This window comes from Peromyscus maniculatus, chromosome 9, assembly GCF_049852395.1.
Source record: "Peromyscus maniculatus bairdii isolate BWxNUB_F1_BW_parent chromosome 9, HU_Pman_BW_mat_3.1, whole genome shotgun sequence".
NCBI lineage: Eukaryota > Metazoa > Chordata > Mammalia > Rodentia > Cricetidae > Peromyscus > Peromyscus maniculatus.
Genome location: NC_134860.1, coordinates 61,525,757 through 61,550,586, shown reverse-complemented (window position 1 = coordinate 61,550,586; position 24,830 = coordinate 61,525,757). Strand labels below are relative to the sequence as shown.

General features: G+C 52.6%; 1 protein-coding gene across 1 annotated transcript in view; it reads left to right on the top strand.

Moving 5' to 3' along the window:
* Blk (BLK proto-oncogene, Src family tyrosine kinase) overlaps positions 1–12,494 on the top strand; it is a 46,034-nt gene extending 33,540 nt beyond the window's left edge. Inside the window, exons 6-13 of the mRNA XM_042284247.2 lie at positions 539–642; positions 4,162–4,308; positions 4,679–4,831; positions 5,790–5,969; positions 7,042–7,118; positions 9,174–9,324; positions 10,051–10,182; positions 11,736–12,494. Coding sequence (XP_042140181.2) covers positions 539–642; positions 4,162–4,308; positions 4,679–4,831; positions 5,790–5,969; positions 7,042–7,118; positions 9,174–9,324; positions 10,051–10,182; positions 11,736–11,941 — 1,150 coding nt within the window. The 3' untranslated portion in view covers positions 11,942–12,494. The remainder of the gene's footprint in view (positions 1–538; positions 643–4,161; positions 4,309–4,678; positions 4,832–5,789; positions 5,970–7,041; positions 7,119–9,173; positions 9,325–10,050; positions 10,183–11,735) is intronic.
* Positions 12,495–24,830: the final 12,336 nt, after the last annotated feature.

Here is a 24,830-nt window from a genome sequence, read left to right as displayed (position 1 = left end):
CCAGAGCTCCAGCAGGGAAGCTGAGCTGGCTTGTCACCTCAAGTGCCACCCCCGTGGCCTCCAATTAGACCTCATGTCTTAAAGGTTCCACAACCTTCCAAAACGGCACCACTAGCTGGAACCACATACTCAAACATACGAGCCTGGAGGGAGCATTTTACATCCGACCGCAAGTGACAAAAGCCTCACACTGAAGACAGGGGACTTGGAAGGAATCCAGGCCCAGAAAAGCCCCTGGCAGTACCGTTATTCACTCAGATGGCAGGAAAATGTCAACCTCATGACTACATCTGGTGCGGGGGGAGGGTAGTGGATCAGGTGTGATTTTTGCAGTCTGACACTAATAGACATCACCTAACCCATGTTTTCACTTCATTCAGGGAAAACATGAGCCTGGAGGATGATGGGAGATGGGATGGAATAGGGTTGCAGGGACTTATGGGCATCTAACTGAACGAGATGTGAGGAACACCTCAGGATTGACTTGGGGGGGAGTTGTCACCAACTCTGAGGCTCACTCACTCTAGCTGTTTTCCAGATGGTTCTTCAGGACCATCAGCCGGAAGGATGCCGAGAGGCAGCTGCTGGCTCCCATGAACAAGGCTGGCGCCTTCCTCATCAGAGAGAGTGAGAGCAATAAAGGTGAGTCCGGGAACCTCACCGTCCCACTTGCTGTGCGTGGTCCTGGGGAGGCCCCACTGAGGCCTCAGTCTAGAGTGGGAGGGATTCCCCATGGCTTCTGTCCTGTGTCCCTGCCTGGGAGCTGGCTTTGAGGCTGTCCACACCCGCTGTTCTCCTGGCCTCAAGACTGATACCGCTGGGACCTGGATGGCAGGGGGAATGGAAAGCCCTATGCTGTGGTGGTCAGACTAGCGAAGTGAGGCAGATGGGGGCTGAGAAAGGAAAGGTACCATAAAGCTCTCAGTCCCTGGCCACATTTTGGAATTAAAGAGTCAAGAAGCTCAGAGAATCTTTAAAAAGCATCTTGGGCAGAGGCTGGCAGGTCTCGGGAGGCTGGGAAGTGGCCTGTGTCCAGCTGTAGATGGGCCAATGCCTGGTGAATTAGAAGCTGCCAGGTGTGGTAGTGCACGCCTGTAATCCCAGCGCGTGGGAAGCAGAGGCAGGTGAATCTTTGTGAGTTTGAGGCCAGCCTGGTCTACAAAACAAGTTCCAGGATAGCCAGGGCTGATACACAGAGAAACCCAGTCTTGAAAAACCAAGCAAACAACAACAAAATCAGAGCCAACACTCAAGACTCAGGGATTCAAATCTGTCTGGGACTGAGTCAGTTGCTGCCTCCAGCCTCGGGTCACTGTTCTTCTTCCCTCCCTTCTCCTGACATTTTCTAAATAATATTCTCCCCCATCGCTCTCTTTGTTTATTTATTATTTTTTGAGAGAGTCTTGCTATGTAGTCTAGGCTGACCTTAACCTTGTATTGCTCCTCTTGCCTCTGCTGGGAGCTGGGATCACAAGCCTGTGCCGCCACATCCAATTGACACTCCTTTCTAATGGCTTTGGTTTTGATTTGTTTTTGTGGTTCTCGGAATCAAACCCAGGACCTCAAACACTAGTCAAGTCCTCTACCCCAGCTCTGAACCCTCTACCCCTGAACTCCACCCCAGCTCCTTAATATCCTTTTTATTATAAAGTAGGAAGCATGTACAATGCATTCAAAACACCATGAGTGGATATAAATTATACAGAGCAATAGGTAGACCCCTGTGTAACCACAGCCAGAAGGCAGAAGATTCTAGAAGAAGAAGAAGAGCCCCTCACTCCTCCACTGGCTCTTCCCTGAGAGGTGATTGGTTGGTCGAGAGGCCTCTCCTCTTTTCTTGGGTTAACTTTCACTCCCTTCTAGCCTCCCACAGTGCTGTGTCTATTGTGGCTTTTCATTCAACACCGTGCGATTCTCCATGTGTACACGCATGCTCCTCATAATTTCGAAGCAGCATCCCACCCTCCATTGCAAAGCCATAGCCTTTATTTGCAAGCCAAGCAAGAAGCTGCCACAGATGCCCCATGTGACCCTTGGGATGCCCCTCAGCTTCTCAAGCAGCTGGTTATTGCTTTCTATGTGAGGATCCACTAACATCCTAGCTGAAAGGTAGATGGACCACTCAGTGTTAAGGGATCTGTGAAGAAAGGGTTTAGTAGGGGTGAGTAGGAGTTGAGAGAGGGTGGTGGTGAATGAAAATGACTGTGACTCATTATACAGGGTCAAAACTAGCCGGGTGGCAGTGGCGCACGCCTTTAATCCCAGCACTTGGGAGGCAGAGGCAGGCAGATCTCTGTGAGTTCGAGGCCAGCCTGGGCTACAGAGCGAGATCCAGGACAGGCACCAAAACTACACAGAGAAACCCTGTCTTGAAAAACAAAACAACAACAACAACAAAAAAAAAAACCTGTCAAAAGAATTTTTAAAAGTACATTTTTTCTTACAAAACAAACAAACAAACAAACAAAACAAAACAAAACAAAAAAACGGTGAGGCTATAGAGAAGACTCAGTGGTTAAGAGCACTTGCTGCTCTTCCAGAGGAGCAAGGTTCAATTCCCAACACCCACATGGTAGTTTACAAATGTCTATCACTCCAATCCAGGGAATTTGACAACTTCTTCTGGCCTCTGGGCCCTGCACACACACGGTACACATAAATGCAAGCAAAAAAAAAAAAAAACTCACTTATACACATACAATAAAAACAAGTGTTTAAATACCCATACCATGTGGTGGTGCACACCTTGAATCCCAGCACTTGGGAAGCAGAGGCAGGTGGATCTTTGTGAGTTCGAGGCCAGCCTGGTATAGAGTGAGTTCCAGGACAGCCAGGGCAACACAGAGAAACCCTGCTTTGGAAAAAAACAAAAACAAATCCATACTTCTCCATATGCCCCAGGCAGCCCAGAGACTTCCCAAAGGCAGGAGGTCCCATGGACATGGAGCTGACGGTATTGGGGTGCTCTTTAAGAATACTCAGTTGCCATAAGGTAGGCAGGACCTTGGAGGGCTTCAAGCTTCAGGAGCTGTATCTAGTGAAGGAAAGAAAGAGATGCTTTGGCGTAGAGCCAGGAAACTACACAGGTGCAGCATCCTGGCGAGAAAAGCTCTTGACCTCATTGTGCTGGCGTGAGGATGATCAACTCCACAGTGCCCGCTCTGGGTCCTTAGAGACCCAGGCACGCCGGCAAGGAGCAGGGTGGGGTGGGGAGGTCTGCAGTATCCAATCTAGGGTCCAGGGGCGAGGGCTGTGGCACCCTCAAGGTGTGTTGGACAGGAGCGCAGCCTCTTGGCGTTCTTTCGCAACGAGGTTGTGAGGGTCACATTGGCCAAGAAAGACACAAGCAGGGAAGAGGCTTGAGATAGGAAAACACCCAAAACAATTAGCACCGCACAGGATCAACGTCCTCATGCGGAGAGGTGTCCAGGCCTGACCCCTTGTGGCAGAGGGTGGGACTGCTCCTCCAGGGCATGTCTACAGGGAGGGTGGAGTGCCCCCTCACCCCAAAGCCTGCTGCTACCTCTCCAGGTGGCCTCCATTCAATGTCCCCGTCTCGCAAATAAAGAGTTTGAAAATTCTGTGGTGGCCACAGGGCTGGGCAGAGGCATTTTATAAAGGCTCAAGGAAAGGCGTTTCTTAGCTGAAAATTCTTCCTTCCTGTGTACTAACCCCTCTGCCACCTGCTTCCTTGTCCGTATGAAAATGTCAACACAGGCTGTAAAACACAGTGTGAATTTGGAAAGACCTCTGGGGAACAGCTTGCTCTGCTTCTGGGAAGGGCATGGAACTGGAGGCCCCGACTGGCCATTTCTCTGGGGAAGTCATCAGGCCTCAAGTCAAAGATGTTAAAGCTCCAAGTCCCCCGGCGACCCTCCATTTCTCAGTATCTCAGGCACCCCGATAGAGGACCCATGTGTAGCTGAGAAACGGTCCTGTCTGTCCCAGAGTTCCTGATTCCCCGGCAGTGTGGGGACTTGAGGGAAAGTCTGGGTCAGTTAGCCAATGGGAGAGTAGAGAGTTAAGACAAAAGGAAAGGGAATTTGTGTTGAAATGGCTGAGAGCAGAATACCGAATTGGGGGTACCTTTTTCAGATCACAGGAACCCTGTCCTGGATTTACATTCCTGCCTCACTTCTCATGTGTCTATTAACCCTCCAGGTGCCTTCTCCCTGTCTGTGAAGGATGTCACCACCCAGGGTGAGATGGTCAAGCACTATAAGATCCGCTCACTGGACGACGGTGGCTATTACATCTCCCCACGGATCACCTTCCCCACCCTCCAGGCCCTGGTGGAGCATTATTCCAGTAAGAGGTGTCGGGGCACGAGGGTCCCAGAGAACTCTTGGGTTCTCTATTGTACGATCACAAAATGTATGAATCAACTGAGGTGGTGGCGGCAGCGGCGGGGGAGGGGGGGGCGGTGTCTGCCAAGCCGGATTTAAGGAATTGCCAAGTCTCAGTTTAATGATTTAAGATCAGTGGCCTAATGCTTGACATGGGGCTACTTGGGAAGCAGCAAGGACCTGCAGTCTCAGAGGAGAGTGCAGGCTCCAGACATCATGTCCTGCCTGCCACAGTGGGAGGGAGGAGACAAGGGACACGGTTGGGGACAGTGTGGTTCCTAAGGGAAGTCTGCTCTGGTGGCCTCCAGATTCTCTTTTCTTCCCTGACACAGAGAAGGGAGATGGTTTGTGCCAGAGACTGACCCTGCCCTGTGTGAGCCCAGCCCCGAAGAACCCCTGGGCGCAGGATGAGTGGGAAATCCCCCGGCAGTCTCTTAAGCTGGTCCGGAAACTTGGGTCTGGGCAGTTTGGAGAAGTCTGGATGGGTGAGTTGTGGGCATCCCAGGTTCCCTCACTCTACTCGGTGTTCTGAGCCTGAAGTGGACACGGAGGCAGACAGTTCCATATGGGCAGCACGCCCCCTTCCCTGAGATGCCTGTGAGGGACAGAGGCATAGCTATGTAGCTTTACAGATGAGCTAATAAGACTCAGATGCCAAGGAACCCGCATTGTTGCTCTCTTTTCCTTGTAGTAGGAGAGACTCGAATCCAGCTCTCCCTAATTTTAAACCAGTTACTCTCATTTTCAACTGGATGCTAGCTTTGTGGCTGACTTATGTATACTTGACCATTTTATTAGGTCCTCAGAAGCCATCCATCAGGCATTGGGAGGCAAGAGCCAGGAGGCAGGAGCTCTGGGGTCTGTGCAAACAGAAGCCACACTTGCTGGTGTGTGACTGTGGGAGCTCAGACCCCAGTGCCTACACCATTCCATCATAGCGGCTGCTGCTGCTGCTGCTGCTGCTGCTGCTGCTGCTGCTGCTGCTGCTGCTGCTGCTGCTGCTGCTGCTGTGTATTTACAACACTTTCCAAGCATAACATAAGGCCCTTTGCCTTATTCTGCTCCACGACTTCTAAGTCCCATTCTGATGCCTCCCAGAGTCTCACACCCAGAACTGAGGCACCTCTAGCTGGAGCTATAGACCTGGTCCTCACAAGGCTCAAAACCCTGGGAAGGGCAAGCCCCAGCTACTGCCTATACCCTTCAGTGGATGTCGTCCTATTTCCCCCAGACTGCATGAATCCCACCACAGCCTGAGGCTCCATCATGGGTCTGTAGAGACAGGCTGGCATCTTACACAAGACATGCTCTCTTATCATCCATTCCTCTTAGGAACAGCATGTTCCAGCTTGGACCTTGGGCCCACATAGAGTAGGGCTTGAATCTGTGGTGAAGGGTTTCCTCCCATGCCTGAGTGGCTCCTCCATTCCCTTGCCCTGTCAGGTTATTACAAAAACAATTTGAAGGTGGCCGTCAAGACCCTGAAGGAGGGAACCATGTCTCCGGAAGCTTTCCTGGGCGAGGCCAACATGATGAAAACCCTGCAGCATGAGAGGCTGGTCCGTCTCTACGCCGTGGTCACCAGAGAGCCCATCTACATTGTCACGGAGTACATGGCCAGAGGTGGGGCCCTTCCTCTCTCTACAGGACAAGGCTGAGAGGGCAGAAACGAGAGTGAAGCATGGTGGTGGGTTGGCCTGACCTGGGGGTTCCTATGGGGGATCTGTAAGCTTTATCGTATGAGGCGGGGAGCTGAGAAACAAGGGAGAAGCATCTTCACAGAGCTTTGTTCTCAGCTTGGGAAGCGCAGCCTTCCAGAGCATGGAGTTTGCTTCTGGAGTATGTTTTCTACTCCCAGAGCATGCCCTGTGTTTCCAGAACCTCATTTTTGTTTCTGCAGCACACACATCATACTTTGATCCCCACTGTGATGGACAGAGCCTTGCAAAGTAGAAAGAGCCATAGGCTGGGCATCCAAAGGTGGAACCCAGTTCCACCTCTTCCCAGTTATGGGAACGTTGCCAAGCCTGTGAACATTTCACAGGAACGGGTGTCAGGGGAAATGGGGCCCAGCAGCCTCTGTATGAGGTCAGGCGGCCTCTGCAGTGTCTCCACAGGGGACAGTTGACCAGAGATCAGACCTGGCTCTACCTTCTGCCTAAGGGACCTCGCCCTTCGTATGGCCCTGATGTTACCTTGCTTCCTGCAGGTCCTCAATGTGACCATGCTAATTATAATAATTGTCACCACGGGAGCTGGCATCACAGACTGTGCTGGGTGCCTGCCTCCTGGCACCTATCTGGCAGTGGAGTAGTCTCGTTTTATTTGTTTGTTTGTTTGTTTGTTTGTTTGTTTGTTTTTACAAGCTCCAGCTCTCCCTCCTGGTGTCTTCTTGTTCATGCTTCCCTCAAGGGAAGTTTCCATCAAGGAGGGAAATGGACCTAGGAAGACACGTGGGAACATCATGCTTGGAAAGAACACTAACCTCAGGCCCAGAACTGGCATTTAACTCCAGCTCTGCTGACCTAAGAGACCGCAGACAGGTCCCTGAACTTGGCTGAGAACTAACGTTTGGAAGTCTAGGGGCTAGTTCCCATGAAGTATGAGGCTCCTCAGACATAGGCAGACCCTCCACCGACCAGGACCACAGAGCCGGGGTCTAGCCACTTTGCACTCACTGTCTCTCTTTTCCTAGGATGCTTGCTGGATTTTCTGAAGACCGATGAAGGTAGCAGATTGTCCCTTCCAAGGCTGATTGACATGTCAGCCCAGGTTGGTGAACTATGAGGCAGAGGAATCCTGGAGTGATGATACCCCCTCTGTGCTTTGTGACTATACTGAATCCCCTGGTGAGAGGCTGTGTTGGTCAGATGTGAGCTGGGCTGTGAAGGACAGAAAGCCTGAAGTTCTAAATGTATAAGCACCTAGAGGTGGACAGATGAGAGGCTCTGCCCACTGATGTCTTCTGCTGGGCACAGACTCTTAGCATGGAATGACACCTTACGATGTCAGATGACTGCTGTCTTTACCACCCACCCCTGCCTCTTCTTAGCCAGCAAGAAGGGGATGGGGATAAAATTCCACCTTCTTCACTCTAAGGACATTCCCGTTACATTTGCTCTTACATGTCCTCCCCACTCCACTTGCCTCAATGACCCACTTGGCTGCGAGGGAGTCTGGGAAATGTAGTTCCGACTCTGGGCAGCCATGATGGGATATTAGGAAGGTAGAGATGGCATCCGGTGTTGGAAAGCCAGGGTGTAGGCAAGAGTTCTGTTTAGTAGGTAGGCAGTCATGCTTTGCTATGACTTTGTTCTTCAACGCATCCATCCTGTCCCAGAACTCCCAAGTCTTGATGCAGCCCTGGAACTGGCCCTAGCCTCATTGGCAGGCATGATCCATGTATAGTACAAGGGACATAACATTCTAGAAACACCTCCTACACACACACACACACACACACACACACACACACACACACACACACGCATGTATGCACGCACTCACGCACATCTACCATCAGGGAATTCCAGACCTCATCTGGACTGACCTTTGGTTCCCTCTGAGTCCATGGATAGAAGTCTCCAGCTTCTGTGAGGAGAGAGCAGAATCAAGATGGGGAGGTGTCTTTCTCCCCTGGGGATTCTAGCTGAGGGGTCTAACTGGCAGGAAGACACATCTGGTGGCTCTGAGTGCAGCTGTTAAAACTGGAACTCTCAGCAAGAAAGCTGTGGTCTGTGGTCAGCCCGTGAGACATGCTGTCAACACATACAGAGCTATGAAGGGGAGCCTTGTTGCCCACACTTTACCCCACATGCCCGCTTGCCCACTGTGACTTCCTACGCTGTCCCGTATTATCTGCAGCTGGCATCAAGCTCAGGAACTGAGGTCACAGAGTCTTTTTCCACTGGGGTAGCAGAGACCTACTGAGGCGGCTGGTAGGGTGGGTGCAGAAAGCTAACCCTGGCCACTGGCTTTGAGGCAGGCACTTGCTGGTCAGGAGCCTTTCCTTATCTCGGGTCAGGTCATTCCTTTTCCTTATCTCTCTCTGCCCATTCTCTTTTAACCCCACTGCATAAAGACCCTCCCACAAGGGAAGGTTGTGAGAGTATGTACCTGAGTTCCTAGGCAAGTAGGATCCGTTCAGAGGCCGGCAGCCTGCAGGAACAGAAGAGAACTGAGGTCACTTTATCCATCTATCAGTGAGTGACCAAAGCCTTAATGACCTGGCTCAGGTGCTCGGGACAGACAAGACTCCTCTTCTACGAGAACCTCTGTTCCCCTAGATTCCACTCTCACCTTAGGGCAGGTGCAGGTTCAGGGACTCAGTCATAGTCAGCGCCTTCAACGTTGACCCTAACTCTGTGTGCTAGAGATGGCTTCTCAAGTCCCAGGTCAGAACTGTGACCTCCCCGATACCCAGGAAGTGACACAGCCTGTTGGAAGTTAGTGATTCCAAGGCGTCGTTGGCTCTTCTGAGAGAAGTGTCCACTGAGGGAGCAACCCTGTGCTTCCCTGCTATCCCTGTACACCCTGTCCATCCCTTCTTCTCCCTCCCTCAGCCCCAGCCTTCTTTTGCTTTCCCTGGTCAGCAGAACCTGGGAGACAGTTGCCTGGAAAGGGAGGACAGGGTGTGGATGTCAGCCTAGGGTGTTTGACAGCAGCTTCTCTGCTGCCCTGGGCTCTGCGCTGGTCTCATGGGGAGGGGTGGATGCTTTCTCTGCGCCCCCCCTCCCCACCCAGCCTTGTTCCTCATCACCTGGCAGGGGATGTGAGGCTGGCGGGCTCCATTCTTGCTGCCTTTCACCGTGTGACCTGTCCCCTCAGATCGCAGAAGGGATGGCTTACATTGAACGCATGAATTCCATCCACCGTGACCTGCGGGCAGCCAACATCCTGGTGTCTGAGAGCCTGGGCTGCAAAATCGCTGACTTCGGCTTGGCCAGGATCATCGACAGTGAATACACTGCCCAAGAGGGTGAGCAGACTCTCCCCCCACCCACAGGGAGGCCTTTGCACTTCTCAGTTCCCTGAAGCCCCCTTGAACGTCTCCTTGGTGTTGGAGATGGGTAGGGAGACCACGGGCCTGTGTTTGCCATGTCACTGGGCTCTTTCCCGGCTAGTGCAGTGCTTCCTTTCCCTGGATGGAGGGAGGCTGGGCAGAGAAGCATCTCATGCAAAGGAGCACCTTGGGACCCTTTGTTCCTAACGGCCTTGGAATGCTGAACTATCTCCCTCCCCGACCTGGAGACTCCCGAGCACATGAATCTAGTAAAGGAACTGAGGAGCCCTTGTCTCACCTGCTGATCCCCAGACTAAGTTGAGAAAATACTTTTCCCATCCAGTTCCTATCAACCTCCTGTGGAAGGAGGGGGTCATGGAGCACACCCTGGAAGACGTGGCCCTAACTAAAACATAATCATCCCACTCTCGCACCCGAGTGAGGGTTGCCATGGAGCTCTGCTCTGTTAATACAAGGGAGGAGAATTGACTTTGCAGGAAGACTTCAGTGCACTGAGCAAGCAAGCATTGTAGGTTGGACGCACCCTAAGTGGTAGAGTCAGGAGGATAGCCAAGGCCTGGGGATCCATACCTCTCCTCAGGGGACTTCAGGCTGGCTCCTGAGACTGAGAAAACAGGGCTAAGCCTATGGGATGAGGGTGGAGAGTTGGCGGTCCCTAGGGCTAATGTGCTTTCCTGGCAGGGGCCAAGTTCCCCATCAAGTGGACTGCCCCAGAGGCCATCCATTTCGGGGTGTTCACCATCAAGGCTGATGTATGGTCCTTCGGAGTCCTGCTGATGGAGATCATCACATATGGACGTGTTCCCTACCCAGGTAGGTACTGCCCCCTGGACTTCTCACCATCCTCCTGGAACATCCTCAGGGTGGCTCCCCAGGCTCGGTACCTATAGGTACCATGCACTGGTCAGGGCAGGGTCTCATCACAGGGACCACACACTGGTCAGAGCAGGGTCCCATCACAGGGACCACACACTGGTCAGAGCAGGGTCCCATCACAGGGACCACATACTGGTCAGGGCAGGGTCCCATCACAGGGACCACACACTGGTCAGGGCAGGGTCCCATCACAGGGACCACACACTGGTCAGGGCAGGGTCCCATCACAGGGACCACACACTGGTCAGAGCAGGGTCCCATCACAGGGACCACACACTGGTCAGAGCAGGGTCCCATCATAGGTACCACATACTGGTCAGGGCAGGGTCCCATCACAGGTACCACATACTGGTCAGGGCAGGGTCCTGTCACAGGGACTAAGGCCCAGACCTGCATTTTGACTGTGGGCTTCCGTCTCCTTGCTAGCATTGCTCAGGGCCACAGGGCTTCATCCTTCCTCCCAAAGAGCTCATATGGATCCCCAGGAGCAAGCACAGTGAATGCTATAAGACAGCTTGTAGGTTGAGGACAAGATTTTCAGCTTAACATCACCCTTCAGGGTGGGATCTCCAAAGTTCTGTCCTGAGGTGAGGACCTGGACTCCTGCCCAAGTCAGGAGAGCCCAGGCAGCAGCTATGGGTGGTTGTTTTCCACAGCATCCCCCTCCAGCGAATACTTCCATAGCGAATGCACATCCAGGAGAAGCTGCCTATGATTGCTGAAAACCCCATAGTTCCAGTTCCTTCCCAGCTCTTCTCCAAACAGTGTAAAGTAAAAGGCATCCTTAAATATGTCACCAAGGCTGGGGAGATGGCTCAGGGGTGTGTGTGTGTGTGTGTGTGTGTGTGTGTGTGTGTGTGTGTGTGTGTGTGTGTGTGTGTGTGAAGTGCTTGATAGGCAAGCATAGAGGACCTGATCCTGGTTCCCCAGAACCCAGGGGTAACTCTGGGCACAGCAGAGCAGGTCTGTAATCCTGGCACTCCTACAGTGAGATGGGGGAGAGAGTGGAGAGACCCCAGAAACTCAAAGGCCACCTAGCCTGGAGTATGCAATGGCAAATAACATAGAGAGACTCTATCTCAAACATGAATTAAGGCAACGAAAGACACTGGATGTTATCCTCTGCCCTTTGCCCTTTGCCCTCTGCCCTCTGCCCATTGTTCTACTCTCACTCTCACACACACAGATTAGAAAAAAAAAATAGATGGCCCCAGAACCAGATGTAATGGCTCAAGCTTATGATCCCAGCACTTAGGAGGCTGGGACAGACAGATCTTGAGTTCAAGGTTAGCCTGGGCTATACAAGAAAACCCTGTTTAAAAAAACAAAACGGTATGACCCGACACCTATGTGACCTTCCAGGGTTAGACTGGCCATAGTGTGTCAGAGCCTGCTGTCTCCCATCTAGTGCTGGTCTACCACCCCCAGGGCCCGTCACGACACTCCTGGGGCACCACCTGCCCTGATGCACCCTGTCCACCCTCCTGCAGGAATGAGCAACCCCGAGGTCATCCGAAGCCTAGAGCATGGCTATCGCATGCCGTGCCCGGAGGCGTGTCCACCAGAGTTGTACCGTGACATCATCACTGAGTGCTGGCGGAGCCGGCCAGAGGAGCGACCCACCTTTGAGTTTCTGCAGTCGGTGCTGGAAGACTTCTACACTGCCACGGAGGGCCAGTATGAGCTGCAGCCCTAGCCACCCGTGGGCTCTGCGGGGCTCCCTCCCGAGCCTCCTGCTGGACGCTTACTTCGGGTTAACATGCTCACACCTGGCTCTTCCTCCAGCCCAGACAGGTTGTGGAATGACATACCTACTTCTCCGTTGAGGGAACCAGGGGACAAAGGTGGCTTCACGGTAGGGCACGGGCTCTCGAGGCAGAGCCTCGGTCCACCCTTCACTGACTGTGTGCCCTTGGGCAAGATACCGAGCTGCTCTGTGTCTCCTGCTCCTCGCATGTAAAACAAGGAAGGGTTGTATTAGAACTTACCTCCAATTGTGTTCGGACCTGGGAGGGTGCTGAGAGCGGAGTCTGAACTGTTGGTGATGGGCAGTGTGTAAGGCAGTCCTTACCTAGAAGGGGACTCATGGCAGGTGACCAGAGCCCCTACTCCTCTGACCTCCAGAGCCTCAATAGCAAGGGTCTCCCTGTCTGCTGCTGCAGAACCACAGGCCAGTCCTCCAGGTAGCCCTGGCCTGGCTGTGCCCCCGCACTTTGGGACTTTTCTTTAATAAACTCCTGAGAGTTTCACCTTTCTCCAGGTCTTTAATGATAACGCAATCAGATGCGACACACAAGGTGTGTGTAGAAGGTGGGGAGCACCCTGAGTGCCACCCCACCATCCAACACCCAGCAAAGGACACTGGGTACAACTGGCAATGTCTTTCCTGGCCAGCAGGTGGCGATCTCACCCCACAAACCTCGTGTCTGGACCTCCTGGGCTCCAAGGAAGCCAGCTCTGGGTTACCCCAGAACATGGACAGAAAACCATGAGATGAGGTGGGGATTTCCCCAAGTGTGGCGACACTCTCTCCCCTGTTTTTCTGTCTCCCATGCATCCTGATTTGTTTATATAGGGTCCGTGGGGGGGGGGGAGACAATTTAAGTGTATAGAAAAATAAGCAGAAAGAGTCCAGTTTCCATAAACCATAAACCCTCGGTCCTTTTAGTTATTAACATCTTGCGATAGTGAGCATGCTTGCTCCTCCTGGGGGGCCGATATTGACACACTTTACATCGGGGTTCACACGCTATACTCTGTGTTCCACAGAAGCTTAAGAGCACTGATCCATCAAGCCCAAATTATACAGAATAGTCTTCCTGACCTAGGGATCTCCGGGTACCTCTGCCCTAAGCCTCCCTGCATGCTGAGGTTACAGGCACCCATAGTGATGTTTGGCATTTTACATGGTCACTAGGGATTCAGACTCAAGTCCTCATGTGTGCAGAGCAAAGTGTTCTCATTAAGCCCTCTCCACCCCCTGTGGCTTCATATTTAAATATGTCCAGGGGGCATATTTATAATGGACATATATAAATATGTCCAGATCTGGGCAGCTGATCTGAGTGGGCTCTTGGGACATACTATTTTCCAAGAGTTCTGGCTCCATGTGAACGCTCCGTGCCTCTTCCCAGTTCTGGGGTAGAGGTGGCGTCAAAGGCCGGCTCACTGTGGCAAAGGAGAGGCCCTCGCCCTTCATCCTGGGCCAGGTGAGGCAGGAGCCCATTACAGACCAGGAAGAGTTGTCTCCACAAGGGGGCGCACTTTCCCCGCATTGCAAAAGACTGTTCTCTCACGTGTTCTTGTTCACAAATTTATACAGAACAAAGAGCCTTCCACATCCCAACCAGAAGGTGATACAGGAGAGTGGGGGCAGGGTATGTAAAGAGAGCGGGAGAAGCAGAGAAAATAAGACTAGGGAAAACATCAGTTGCGGGGAGGACTCCTCTTGCTAACGGGAGGGGAGGTGGCCGTGGAGGGCTGTGTTCTCCCAACCATGTGGTGGCCATGGAGATACTGGCAAGGGGTCTGTCCCTGAGACATCTGGCCATATAATGGTTGTCCCCTTGCCCAGAGCTCTGATGAAGGATACAGACTGAGCCTGGGAAGCCCAGGACCATTATGACCTGAGATAAGTGTCTGTTTTCCCAGAACCGGGGCACACCAACCTACAGAATGAGAGACAGTGGATGTCTGGGATAAGATAAAGTCCAAGCACTTTCTCTCACAGGGTATGTGGTACAGTGCGTCACACCTCTGAGCCTCAGTTTCCCCATCTGTGAAATGGGAACACCCCAGGTGTGCTGTGCGGTTTTGTGGTGGCAGTTCACCTGTGCACAGCACTCATTTCAGAGCCTGTCTTAGAGGAAGTTGTAGGAATGCCTGCTCGTATTATAGTCACTGAGCAGCCTGGGAGCTCTGATTGGCAGGTCCCCCAGGGTGACTGCATACCATCACTTTCTGGGATCCCCTTCTTGGGCATGCAACCCCCTTCAGGGCTTCACCCTCTGCCACTGAACTTCGCCGGCTTCCTTGCACATTTATCCAGAGCCAGGAGGGGATGGGTGGCACTTTCCAGGGGTGTGACTGAGTAAGTGACCCGGTTCCTCCTTCCTCCAAGCCTGCAGTTCCCTGGGTGTCAATGGTGGGGACATACCTTTGATGAAGGGCTGTTTGAAGAACTCAGGAACACTCTGAAGATACAGTGGGGCTCACCGGGGCTCCTGTGACCCAGTGGCTGCACCCAGGCATTCATTGCTCACTGTTCTGCCAACTGCAAATCCAAGGTCAGAATGGGTCAGAATCCCACTCCTTTATGAGGCTGAGTACTATTCCGGTTAGCAGACATAACACTTTATCTTCCTCCCCTTTTCTGCTGGTAGACATGTTGTGATAACCCAACTGTGAACACGTGTGTCCTCTGGACCCATTGCTGGAGTACATGGCCACTTGAGAGGCTTGATTCTGAGAGACCAATATACTGTCACATCATTTTTCTTCATCCTCTATGTCCCAGGTTCCAGTTCTTCCACATCTTTGTGGCACTTGTGGCTTTCTGTTCTTTTGGTTTGTTTTCAAAGGACTTGTGCTAATGGGCGGGGCCGGGGGGGCGGTCCCACATTACTTGTAATAATCCAAGTTGTCTTGGTTTGGGACCCTGGAAGCCTCAGTCCAGAGGTGTATTGCTGTTGTAGAGTTGTATCACACACTGCTGGTAGTCTCCCGGTGCCTGGGGCCTCTGCCCTCTGCTGTCCCACTGGACACCAGTCTCCAGGCATGGGAGTGCTGTGGGCCTGGCTGGGAGGTCCAACTGTGCAAGTCCTGACTAGACCTCTTCAGACCCTGCTTGATGGGCTGGCCCCACACTGTCCTGGGATCCATTCATGAACCTCCAGATGTCTCTCACCAGATGTCCCCAGGTAGACCTGATGCACACATGCTCACATCCCCACTCAGATCTGTCACTATCAGTCAAGATGCGTGTGTTGTTCTGAGGCTTTGTCTCGAAGGGCTAAAGAGACAGAGAGACACAGTGCAGAAGGCAGAGCAGGAAACCAGAGGGACACCCAGACCTCCCACAGGTTCATGGGCATAGGCCACAACCCAGCTGAGTCTGGAGCACCACTAAAGAAAGGCTCATGCCCCACACCGTGTAGAATCTTCACACCATGCAAACGGGACCTTTATAAGTAACACTGAGTACGAAGTGCCCGTTTCTGAAACCCCGGGAGGTCCTCGTGCCACAGATGAGGAAGCAGGCAGGCACAGGGAGCCTAAGTTAACTTACCACACAGCTGGTGAGAGGCAACCATCTTTGGAGAGAGAACGTGGCGGTGCCAGGGTTAGGACGCCCACGGTATGCTGGATCAAGAGAGAAGCTGAGTTTCCTCCGATTCAATGCAACCCTTGTAGGTCTTCTGTGGTTGCCTTGTAGAAGATAACGGAACACAGTCAGAGATGCTTTCTGGAAACTTCTTGTCTATTCCAGCATGAGCTCGTGCCTCTCACAGATGGTAAACTGAGGCCAAATGAGTGTTTTCCAAGGATCTGAGGTGGCATGGTGAGATCTGCTCAGCTAGTTACCTCAGCTTCTTGGCCACAGATGGTGGCTTGCTCTGGCATCTTCAGACAGTGGAAATACGTGATGAAATATACTCTTATGAACTCTCCCAACCAGACTGGCCGCTCTCTGAGAGGTCCTGTTCCCTAGCCAGCCGCGAGACACTTCTGTGAGAGCACAGGATAGTGTCCTTAGAGCAATCATCCTACAAAGGAGCTGCATTTGGGCCAGCACAGCACTGCCGTCTGTAGGGCCTTCCTGTGCTGTCTGTCTGGCCTTCGACGTCTTCACTTATCCAGACAGCATACAGAAAGACATCCAGACTATGATTCACCACTGTACCCCCAGGAAGTGGGGTCGGGACCTTGACTCTCAGCACCAGTCGAATGCCTAGCACCATAGGACTCAGCCATAGGCACCGAGGATAACATTCGTGTGACAAATGGGGAGCAAGGGGTATACCCCAGGACTAATGAGGTCTCGGGAAATATTTTTACAGAGGTTAAGCAAACTCCAGGTCAGCAAGGGAACTGAGGGGTCATGGAAAATGACAGGAAGCAAGGAGGAGAGAGAGGCCAGCACTGCTGAGGCCTCTAGCCTGGCGGGCTCTGCGGCTGGATGGTGTCCCAGCTGTCCCTGGCCTGAAGAGTCCCTCTTCACGAGGTCACCATCCCAGGCTCCGTACAGTCACAGCTCCGCCTGACATCACCGGAGAGTGTCCAGCACACTGTTGAGTTAAACTTGCGGGCGCACACGGCACGTATCTGGCTGTCGTGGAAGGTGGCGACTTTATTACTTTCTGAGGTCACACTTAACCCTGAAGGGAAGCATCCAGGAACAAGACAGGGTCCCTCCCAAGGAGGGCTTCTGTCTTCACCCCTCCGTGAAGCAAGGATGCTGTGCTCCCAAACAAGGATGCTAAGACAGTTCCCAGGCCCACAGTGCCACCTGTGTGTCACGGTGTCTCAGGTCCCTTCTCAGCCCTCAGGTGTAGGCTGCCGTCCCCTCTCACTCTGTGATGAACAAACCAAGATCTGAAGGTGAGGTTCCTGCCAGTCTTCCTGGCTGGGACCCCGATGGGTGGGCTGAGCCTCTCCCCGACTCTGCAGAGCCTTCTTCAGCTAGTGTCCTGGGAGAAGAGGAAGCAGATAACACAGAAAGAACCTGGGTAGGCGACGGCCTCAGAACTCCCAGGGCCTGAGCTCAGCCCTCATCTTACTGGGGCTCCCTCCCTTGCCGTGCGTGGGTCAAGCCATGGAAGAACCAGCGATGAAGGAGTCACCCCTTGGCTCTGCCTCAGCTGGGCTCTGGGACCCTGGACAGTTACTTCTCTTCTCCATCTCAAGGAGAATCTGTGTGATGTTCGGGAAGCTCCGGGCCCAGGGTTCTGTATACAGCAGGACATCATCAATATATACACATTCCCTTCCTTTGGACACACTTGAAAGTGGAAAACCAGGCCATGAAACACCTTCCCTGGAGTCACCTGGGGGTCTAGCCTGCCAGATTCTAGCTCCCCCAAGCCCCCAACCTGCTCTCCCTCATGTCCACCCTGCACCTTGGCCCCTGGACCACCAGGTCTGTGTGGGCAGCACAGGCTGATGGAGGCTGACGGGAGCTAGTCTCGGGGCTGGAGGAAGATTCCTGAGGACTGATGAGGTGGAGAGAATGCTGCCCAGCAGCTGACAGGGAGTGGGGGGAGGTAGGAGAGCCAGGGGAGTGCGTTATCTCAGACTGCTGCCTTCTGGAAGGGCCAGGGTACCATCTAGGGCCATCTCTGCTGAAGCCCTTGCCAGTACCAAGGTCAGTCTGCTCTCGTGGTTAAAATTAGCCTCCTGGTCATTGCCCTGGACTGTAAATGGCCTTTTCCCATGAACCTCTAGGGCCTGGTCTCTCAGAGATCCAGCTGGGCTCTGTGCCCTCTACTCTCCAGAGAGCAGGAGACGGCATATAAGACCGTTCTGGAGGTGAGGATGGCAAGGCACAGGCACGTGTGGGTGTGTGCATGGGCTGCATGCTGCACACAAAACACCCAGCCAACCCCGAGACCCCAGACAGGGGGTGACTGTGGAATCCTGTAAGCCTATTAGCATCCTTCCTTCATGATGCTGTCTCTCACCCACCTCCCAGGTTTCCACGTGACAGCTGATGAGGTTCCTCAGCACATTGCTGGCCCCAGTGCTGCACAGGAACCCCACCCTACCCCCCCCCACTCCCACATACCATGCAGTCCTTGGATGTGTATGAATAAGTAAGTCGGGAGCAGCAGAAGGTGTCATCGGCCAGGCTCTGCCCTCGGGTGAGCTGCGCAGTATCTGTCTCTCACTGCGTCCCAGCCTATGGCACAGGAAGGGCTCCATTGCGTTTGCGCTATATGGTTGAACGGTGGGGGAGCCAACATTCTATTCTATTTCCACAGCCCATAGATAGTGACACATGGAATCTGAATAGCCCATTGGAGCAGGGCTCAGTCCAGGCTGGATGGGAAGAGCTGAGACAGAGACGAATCTCACTGCTCACAAATCTGGGCAGACAAGTCCAGGCTCCAGCCTGCTTGCCATGTGGCCCTCTACAAGGCAGTCCCAAGTTCAGCTTCCCTCTGGCAAATGCATTCTCTAAGCAGAGGCCAAAGAGGGGCTGAGTGTGACAGTGCCTCTCTGGGGACCAAGGCATGGCGCCCTGAGAGGTGGCTGTTTGGATTTTGCAGGTTGAGTTTTACCAGGGGAAACTCAGAGTTAAACAGCCTGGAGCAGATTGCCCTGGCCGTGAGTCCTGCTGGAGACTCTCCGAGTGACCTCTGATCAAAGTTAAAGTATGTGTCATCGGGGAAGAAAATATTTGCAGTGCCTGTGTAACAAAGGATTACTGCAAAGAAAACCCAAGAGTGGGGGACTGGCGGGGGGCTTCCTGTTCCTAAACACCCTGGAGACAAGAAGTGATAAGAGCGGAGCGGTGCCTGGGAGAGCCCCTGACAGCCTGGAAACGGAAAAAGTGCTCCGTGCACCAGCATGCGGGGCAAGGCAGGCTAAACACCGGTGCATCACCTTCTGCCATGAGACAGCAAGGTGGCTTTCATGCCACCATTACACACCGCAAAAGATGTAGGAAACTGCCACTGTCATACGGTTGACGGGAGTGCTCTGTGATCAGGCTCAGAAGCCTGTGAACATGTGCACTTCGCGCGCAAGCACACACACACACACACACACACACACACACACACACACACACACACACACATTTGTGGGGTTGTTGCACGTCTGGAAAACTACCCCCCAGCACAGCATTTCTCCAAAGAGAAAACAAGCAGGACTTGCCTACAGTGCTCTAGTGTTCAGACATGGAAAGGCAACAGGGCTGTTAAATGACTGCTTTCTCATGAATGGGCTCTTCAACATGTGGAGACAGGAAGACGTGGACCACAGGATGGGAAGCAGAAGTCGTACCTGCTCTGATGATACACACAAACTGTATCTTTGTTAGCCACAGGCTTATGTGAGGACCACATGATACCCACCCGAGAGACTCTCCTGACCTCTGGGAAGCGGGTGGGTGGTTACCCCGGGAGAGAGAGTACTGTCTGCTTCCTCCCTCCTGCCTCCCAAAGTTCTTTACCGTACGGATGCACAAATGGGTTTGGAGAAGGGAAAGGCCAGGCCCGTGGGCAATGATGGATGGATCTGTGCAATCTCGCCTGGTGGCAGAGAATGGATGATGTGACCCCCACAGGGGGTTGGGTCCTGCCCTGGAGCTCAATACCAGGCCTTGTGTACCAACCTGGCTCCACCCCACACCAGCCCATTTCCATTGCGTTCGCCCTTTCTGGGTTATCAGCTCTTTCATTCCTCCAGGAAGGGGGGATCTAGTGGGAGGCCCAAGAAGCTCCGCCACCAGCCCCAGGCGAAAGGGGTGTGGTGGCTGAGGTCAGTGTCCTTGTGTGTGGAGGGACCTGTTTGAAGGCGCCCACCAGACCTCGTACATCTCAAAGACACTTGTCTTTTTTTTTTTTGCTTTCCTTTCCTATGCACCAGCCATTACCATCCATGAATGAGGCACGAACACTGATAGAGTCCTATTGGGTGAATCCCAGAGTTCCTCTTTCACAGACGAAGAAATGCTCAGAGATAGCAAGGGACTGAGTGACCAGAAAACATGTGGCAGCGTCAGGACCCAGGCTGCTGTGGCTGTGTACACATGGGCAGACCAGGACTTCTGCTCACGAAACAGAAGGTCCCAGTGGACCCCAACAATGCCAGCCCTGGGTCTCCTCTTGTGCCTCTCATCGGTGACCTACTCTGTCTTCCTTTCCTTGGAAGTGAAGTTGGTCTCAGGAAGTGGAACTCACACAACTGTCATTAACAAGCCAATCAACTGCAAATATGTCTCCTGAGTTTGAGGCAGTGAGAGGAGCAGAGAGCACTTTACTGGCATCGATGCTCTGGCAGGGCCTCCTGGTACCCAGGTTTCTCTGAACTAAGCCAGGCCACCTGCCAGTCTCATTGTCCCAACCGAAAGACAAGTGAAGTAAAAGCCCCCATGGGAATAAGGAAAGTGTCCTGTGTGTTCCAGCTAGCTCACAGGACCCCAGGAATTCTCATACCTAGAACGGAGATCATAGTGTAGGGAACTGAGCATCTCTAGCCCTTCATCACCACCATCACTACCATTATCTCCACTATTACCATCATTATCACCTTCATCACCACCATCATCACCCTCAGTACCATCACCATTATCACCACCATCACCATTATCTCCACTATGGCCATCATTATCACCCTCATCACCATCACCACCATTATCACCCTCATCACCATCACCTTCATCATCATCTTCTCGTCATCAGCTAATCTTTGCACCTCCGCTTCCTCGTTTTAAAATGGAAAGGACTGCATCATCATTCATGTCCCTTCCAGCTCTATAATTCTGACAAGCCAAGGCAGGGTTTCTTAGATGCTTAGTGTTCTTGGGGAAATAGAATGTGCCAAGCTGGTGTAAAAGAGTCAGCAGCCTGAAAAGGTTTTCACTCTGCGGTGAGAATTTACAAAGCTTCCAGAGACCTGCCTAAGATGTCCAGGAGCTGCCTGCTCCTTGAAAACCAGCCCCTGGCCATGCTGCTAGCCCTTCTCCAGGCACTTTATCTCTTGGAAAGCAGGAGAACAGCCCTACTTTTAAGATCTTCAGTTTGACAGCATAGTCTAGAATGTGAGTTCAGGTTCTACCCAACCCTAACTCCAAGGGCTGGTGTGATTTCTAGGAGGAGGACCCTGTGGGGCAGCCTCTCAGAGAAGTGTGCAGGGGTTGAGGATCTGGAAAAAAAATCCAGGGAGGAAACGGAAAGAGTCCAAACAGCATGATTCTCTGTCTGCAGACGGCACCTGAGTCTTGGAGATTTAGTTTGTCCCCACTTGGCTTTGAAATCACAGCTCCCTCTGGGTTCTGCTGCCATCTCTGCAGAGAAGATGCTGTCCCGGACCTCAGCATAGACACTTAGAGCCTCAGTGCTGGAGGACTGCAAGGTCCCCTGGTCACATCCGTAGACATTCAAGCTCTGGGTTTTCTAGCTGTCATCCAAACACTTTTGAGCCCTGGTTTTTAGTTTGCAGACTATTTTACTCCTCCCACTTCCTGAGGCAGGGACTACCTCTTAGAAAGCTCCTACTCTATGTTCCTCACTGTGGGAGACGATGATGGAGGTTTGGAAGGGCTAATTAGGGAAATCTACCATTCATTCTCTTGGATGCCAGTGATGATGGCTATATCTTTTCTAGATCAGTTCCCAAGCAGTTGATAATACAGGGATCTCAGCCAGTGCCCAAGAAGAGTCAGAGGGTAAGGTGGGCATGCTATTGAGGAGGGGCATATCACAGGTGTGGATGGGTTATGGGAAGTGAGGTACCATGAAGGGGTGGATTTATTTGGAGGCCATGATTGTGGAAGGGTGGGTGTGTCATGGGAGAGAAAAATACGTCATGAAGAGGTCAGGGTATGCATGGCATAAGGAACAGGTATAAAGGTGGGTGACAAGGATCTATCTTAGAGGGATAGGGCTGGAGCAGAGGGCAGCCATCTCCTTAACCCAGGGTCCCCCAACAACAAATCTGACCATGTTTATGAAGCCTATAGTCATAATCTTCAGGCAGGCTGCTAGAAGGATAGAACAGACCAAGAAAATGGATAGAGAGAGGCCACAGTCCACACAGCTATGGTCATCAGTGGCTGTGGGTGCCTGCTGGGTCTCCTCTGGCACTGGGGTTGGGGAGAAAAGCTGGAATGAATTGTCAGCTTCCAGCCAGGGATCTTCCGAGCAACTCTGCCTAGGCTGAACATAGCCCCCTTTCCACCTCACCCCAGCTCTACCTAGCAGCCACTGGCTGAGGGCCTGTCTGAAACTGGAGACCTTACACATGTCATTCTGACCTACACCCCCTTGAGAGGGCTCTGAAGAGGAAACCAAGGCAGGGAGTGAGTGTATTAAACTGCCAGGCTGACATGACTTTGATTTCCGGTTTTGTATCTTTTCCTCTCCAGCTCAGTAGGTAAGGTGGAGTGACAGCCTGGAGGTCCTGCTCCCCCAACACCACTGCTGGGGGGATCATTCTGCCAAGAGCTGAGTCAGCTGGGTGGGGAGGGACTGAGGTCAGTGTGATATGAGGGTTCCAGTTGGGATTTTCCATCAGCTTCTCTTAGGTTCCTATGATGCTCTCAAAGATTGGGCTAGACCATATGGAACCGCCATGGGTATTGGTAAAAGGAACTGAAGGATTTGGGGGTGTGGCTCAGTGGAAAAGCATTGATCTTGCATGTCTGTGGTCCTGGGCTTGATCTCCAGCTTTGACTGTGCTAATAACTGAGTGGTTTAATCTAACTTGATTGAGACAAAGAGCCCAGAAGCCTGTGCTAGACTCTTCTCTATAGTCTGAGACATCAACGCAAAGGCCAGACATAAGCACTTTGGCAGGGGCTGCAGGAGATGACCTTGGTCACCTTAATGATGCTGTGACTTTCTTTCTGGAGTTTCATTGCAGCTGAGACCAATCTTCCTGAAACAATGGCTCTGTCTTTAGTGGCTGTCACCCACCGGAGGCTGGATGAGTGCTCGCATGCCAGCTGTGTCCCTTTTTCTAGAGAGCAGGTCTGTGAAGAGTTGGAGGCACCCTGTCCACCAACCCCAAGGATGCTCAGCCTCCCCACTTCTCTCTGAAAGTTCCTGTGTTAGCCAAGGGTTCTTGGTCAAAGCTTGGGTATAAAGTCCTAACAGAAATTCCTATGGGCTTTGTCAGGGGCCAGTGGAGGGAGGTGTGAGCTCCAGAGGTAGACACACCTGCCTGGAAATCCTGCTTCTGCCGCTTCCTGGAGGTTGGTGACTTCAGGCAGGTGACTCACCCTGACTGTGCTGTGCCTCGGTTCCCTTAGCTGTCCAATGTGGATCCTAACAGTGCCTCCTCTAGGGCAATGGGATGGTGTATAGAAGGGCTTAGGAGATGTGAGTTAGGGTCTATTAGAGCATGAAAGCATCAGGTGTGTGTTTTGCACCTACCATGGGGCCAGCACTGGCCCAAGGCTTGAGGAATATTCTTGCTGTTTCTTTCTTTGCTCTCTGGCCCCCCTGTGCTGGCTGCACCATGGGTGGTCCCCAGCCACTGCAGGACTGTCTCCCTGTGATAGCTCTGGGTCATATAGGTCAACTGGGGCTGGCAGCTGTCCACTCTCCCTGCTGTTGGGAGGGGTGGTGCTGGAGGCTCAGGTCTCTCATCTCACAGGAGACTGTGTAAACATTAAGCATCCACAGCTATTTGCATGGACCGGGAAGCACTCAGCTGGGAGCCTCAGGCCTGTCTGCAATATCCTAGCATGGAGGTGCTGCCCCAGGAACCAGCTCTGCTAGGAAACAAGCATACCCACAGGAACTGGGGGTGGGGGGTGGGTGTGCATTAGAGATGTTGTTCAATGCTTCCTCTCCCAAACCCTGTCCCCATAAGCTTTTCTGCTTACTCATGGCATTTCCCATATTCCCTATGGACTCCACAGGACCACTGTGGGCCTTCACCTCTTATTCTGCCAGCAGAGAATCATACCTCCTTCCTGCCTAGCTTGAGTAACTGTGGGCATTAGGAAGCACAGTGTCCATCATAGGGCCGTGGAATGTGGACACTGAATTCTGCCTCTCCAGATGTCCTTTTACAAGATGGTAAGAGATGGACCAGAGAGGCAGCTTTTAGAGCTGGGGAAGAGAATATGGAAGCTGACAGGTCATTTCAGGTTGGGCTAACCCAGTCCCATTCTTACATCTTGGGGTGTGTGTGTGTGTGTGTGTGTGTGTGTGTGTGTGTGTGTGTGTGTGTGCATGTGCATGCTCTCTTGCACTTGTATACATGTGCATGTGGAGACCTAAGGTTGATGTCAGGAGCCATCCTGGGCTGCTTTCTACCCTGTTCAATAAGGTGGGAACCTCTCAGTCAAGCCCTGAGCTCCCTGATGCAGCTGCTTCTGCTAGCTAGAGAGCTCTGGGGAATCCTCTGCCTCTGCTTCTGAGGCTGGCGTTGCAGGTGGGCTACCATGCCCACCTGACATCACTTGGGTTTCTGGGAATCTGAACTACAGTCCTAGCACTCGAATGCTGACAACTTGAAAAAGTCCTTTGGCACCTCAGCCCTTGGGGCTGTTATAACAAAGTCCCACGGATTGGCTTCCATGCAACCAAGGCTTATCACACCAAACAGTGGATGTCAGGATGCCAGTAAGCTGGAGTCTGTCCAGGGTCCTCTTCTGGGCATATTCTGTGTCCTCACATGTTGGGAAGAGGACTAGAGTGCTCTCTAGGCCCCTTTTATAAGGGCATTAACCCCATTCATGAGGGCTCCATACTCAAGGCCTAATTGCTTCCCGAAGACCCCCACATTAGTTCAATATGAATGGAGGGCCCATAGACATTCTGTCCACCATGATGAGACTCTGGACAAGACCCACCTGTGGTGATGGCCAATATTGGCCAAAAGGACCTGAGACAGGAACTCGCTGCTCT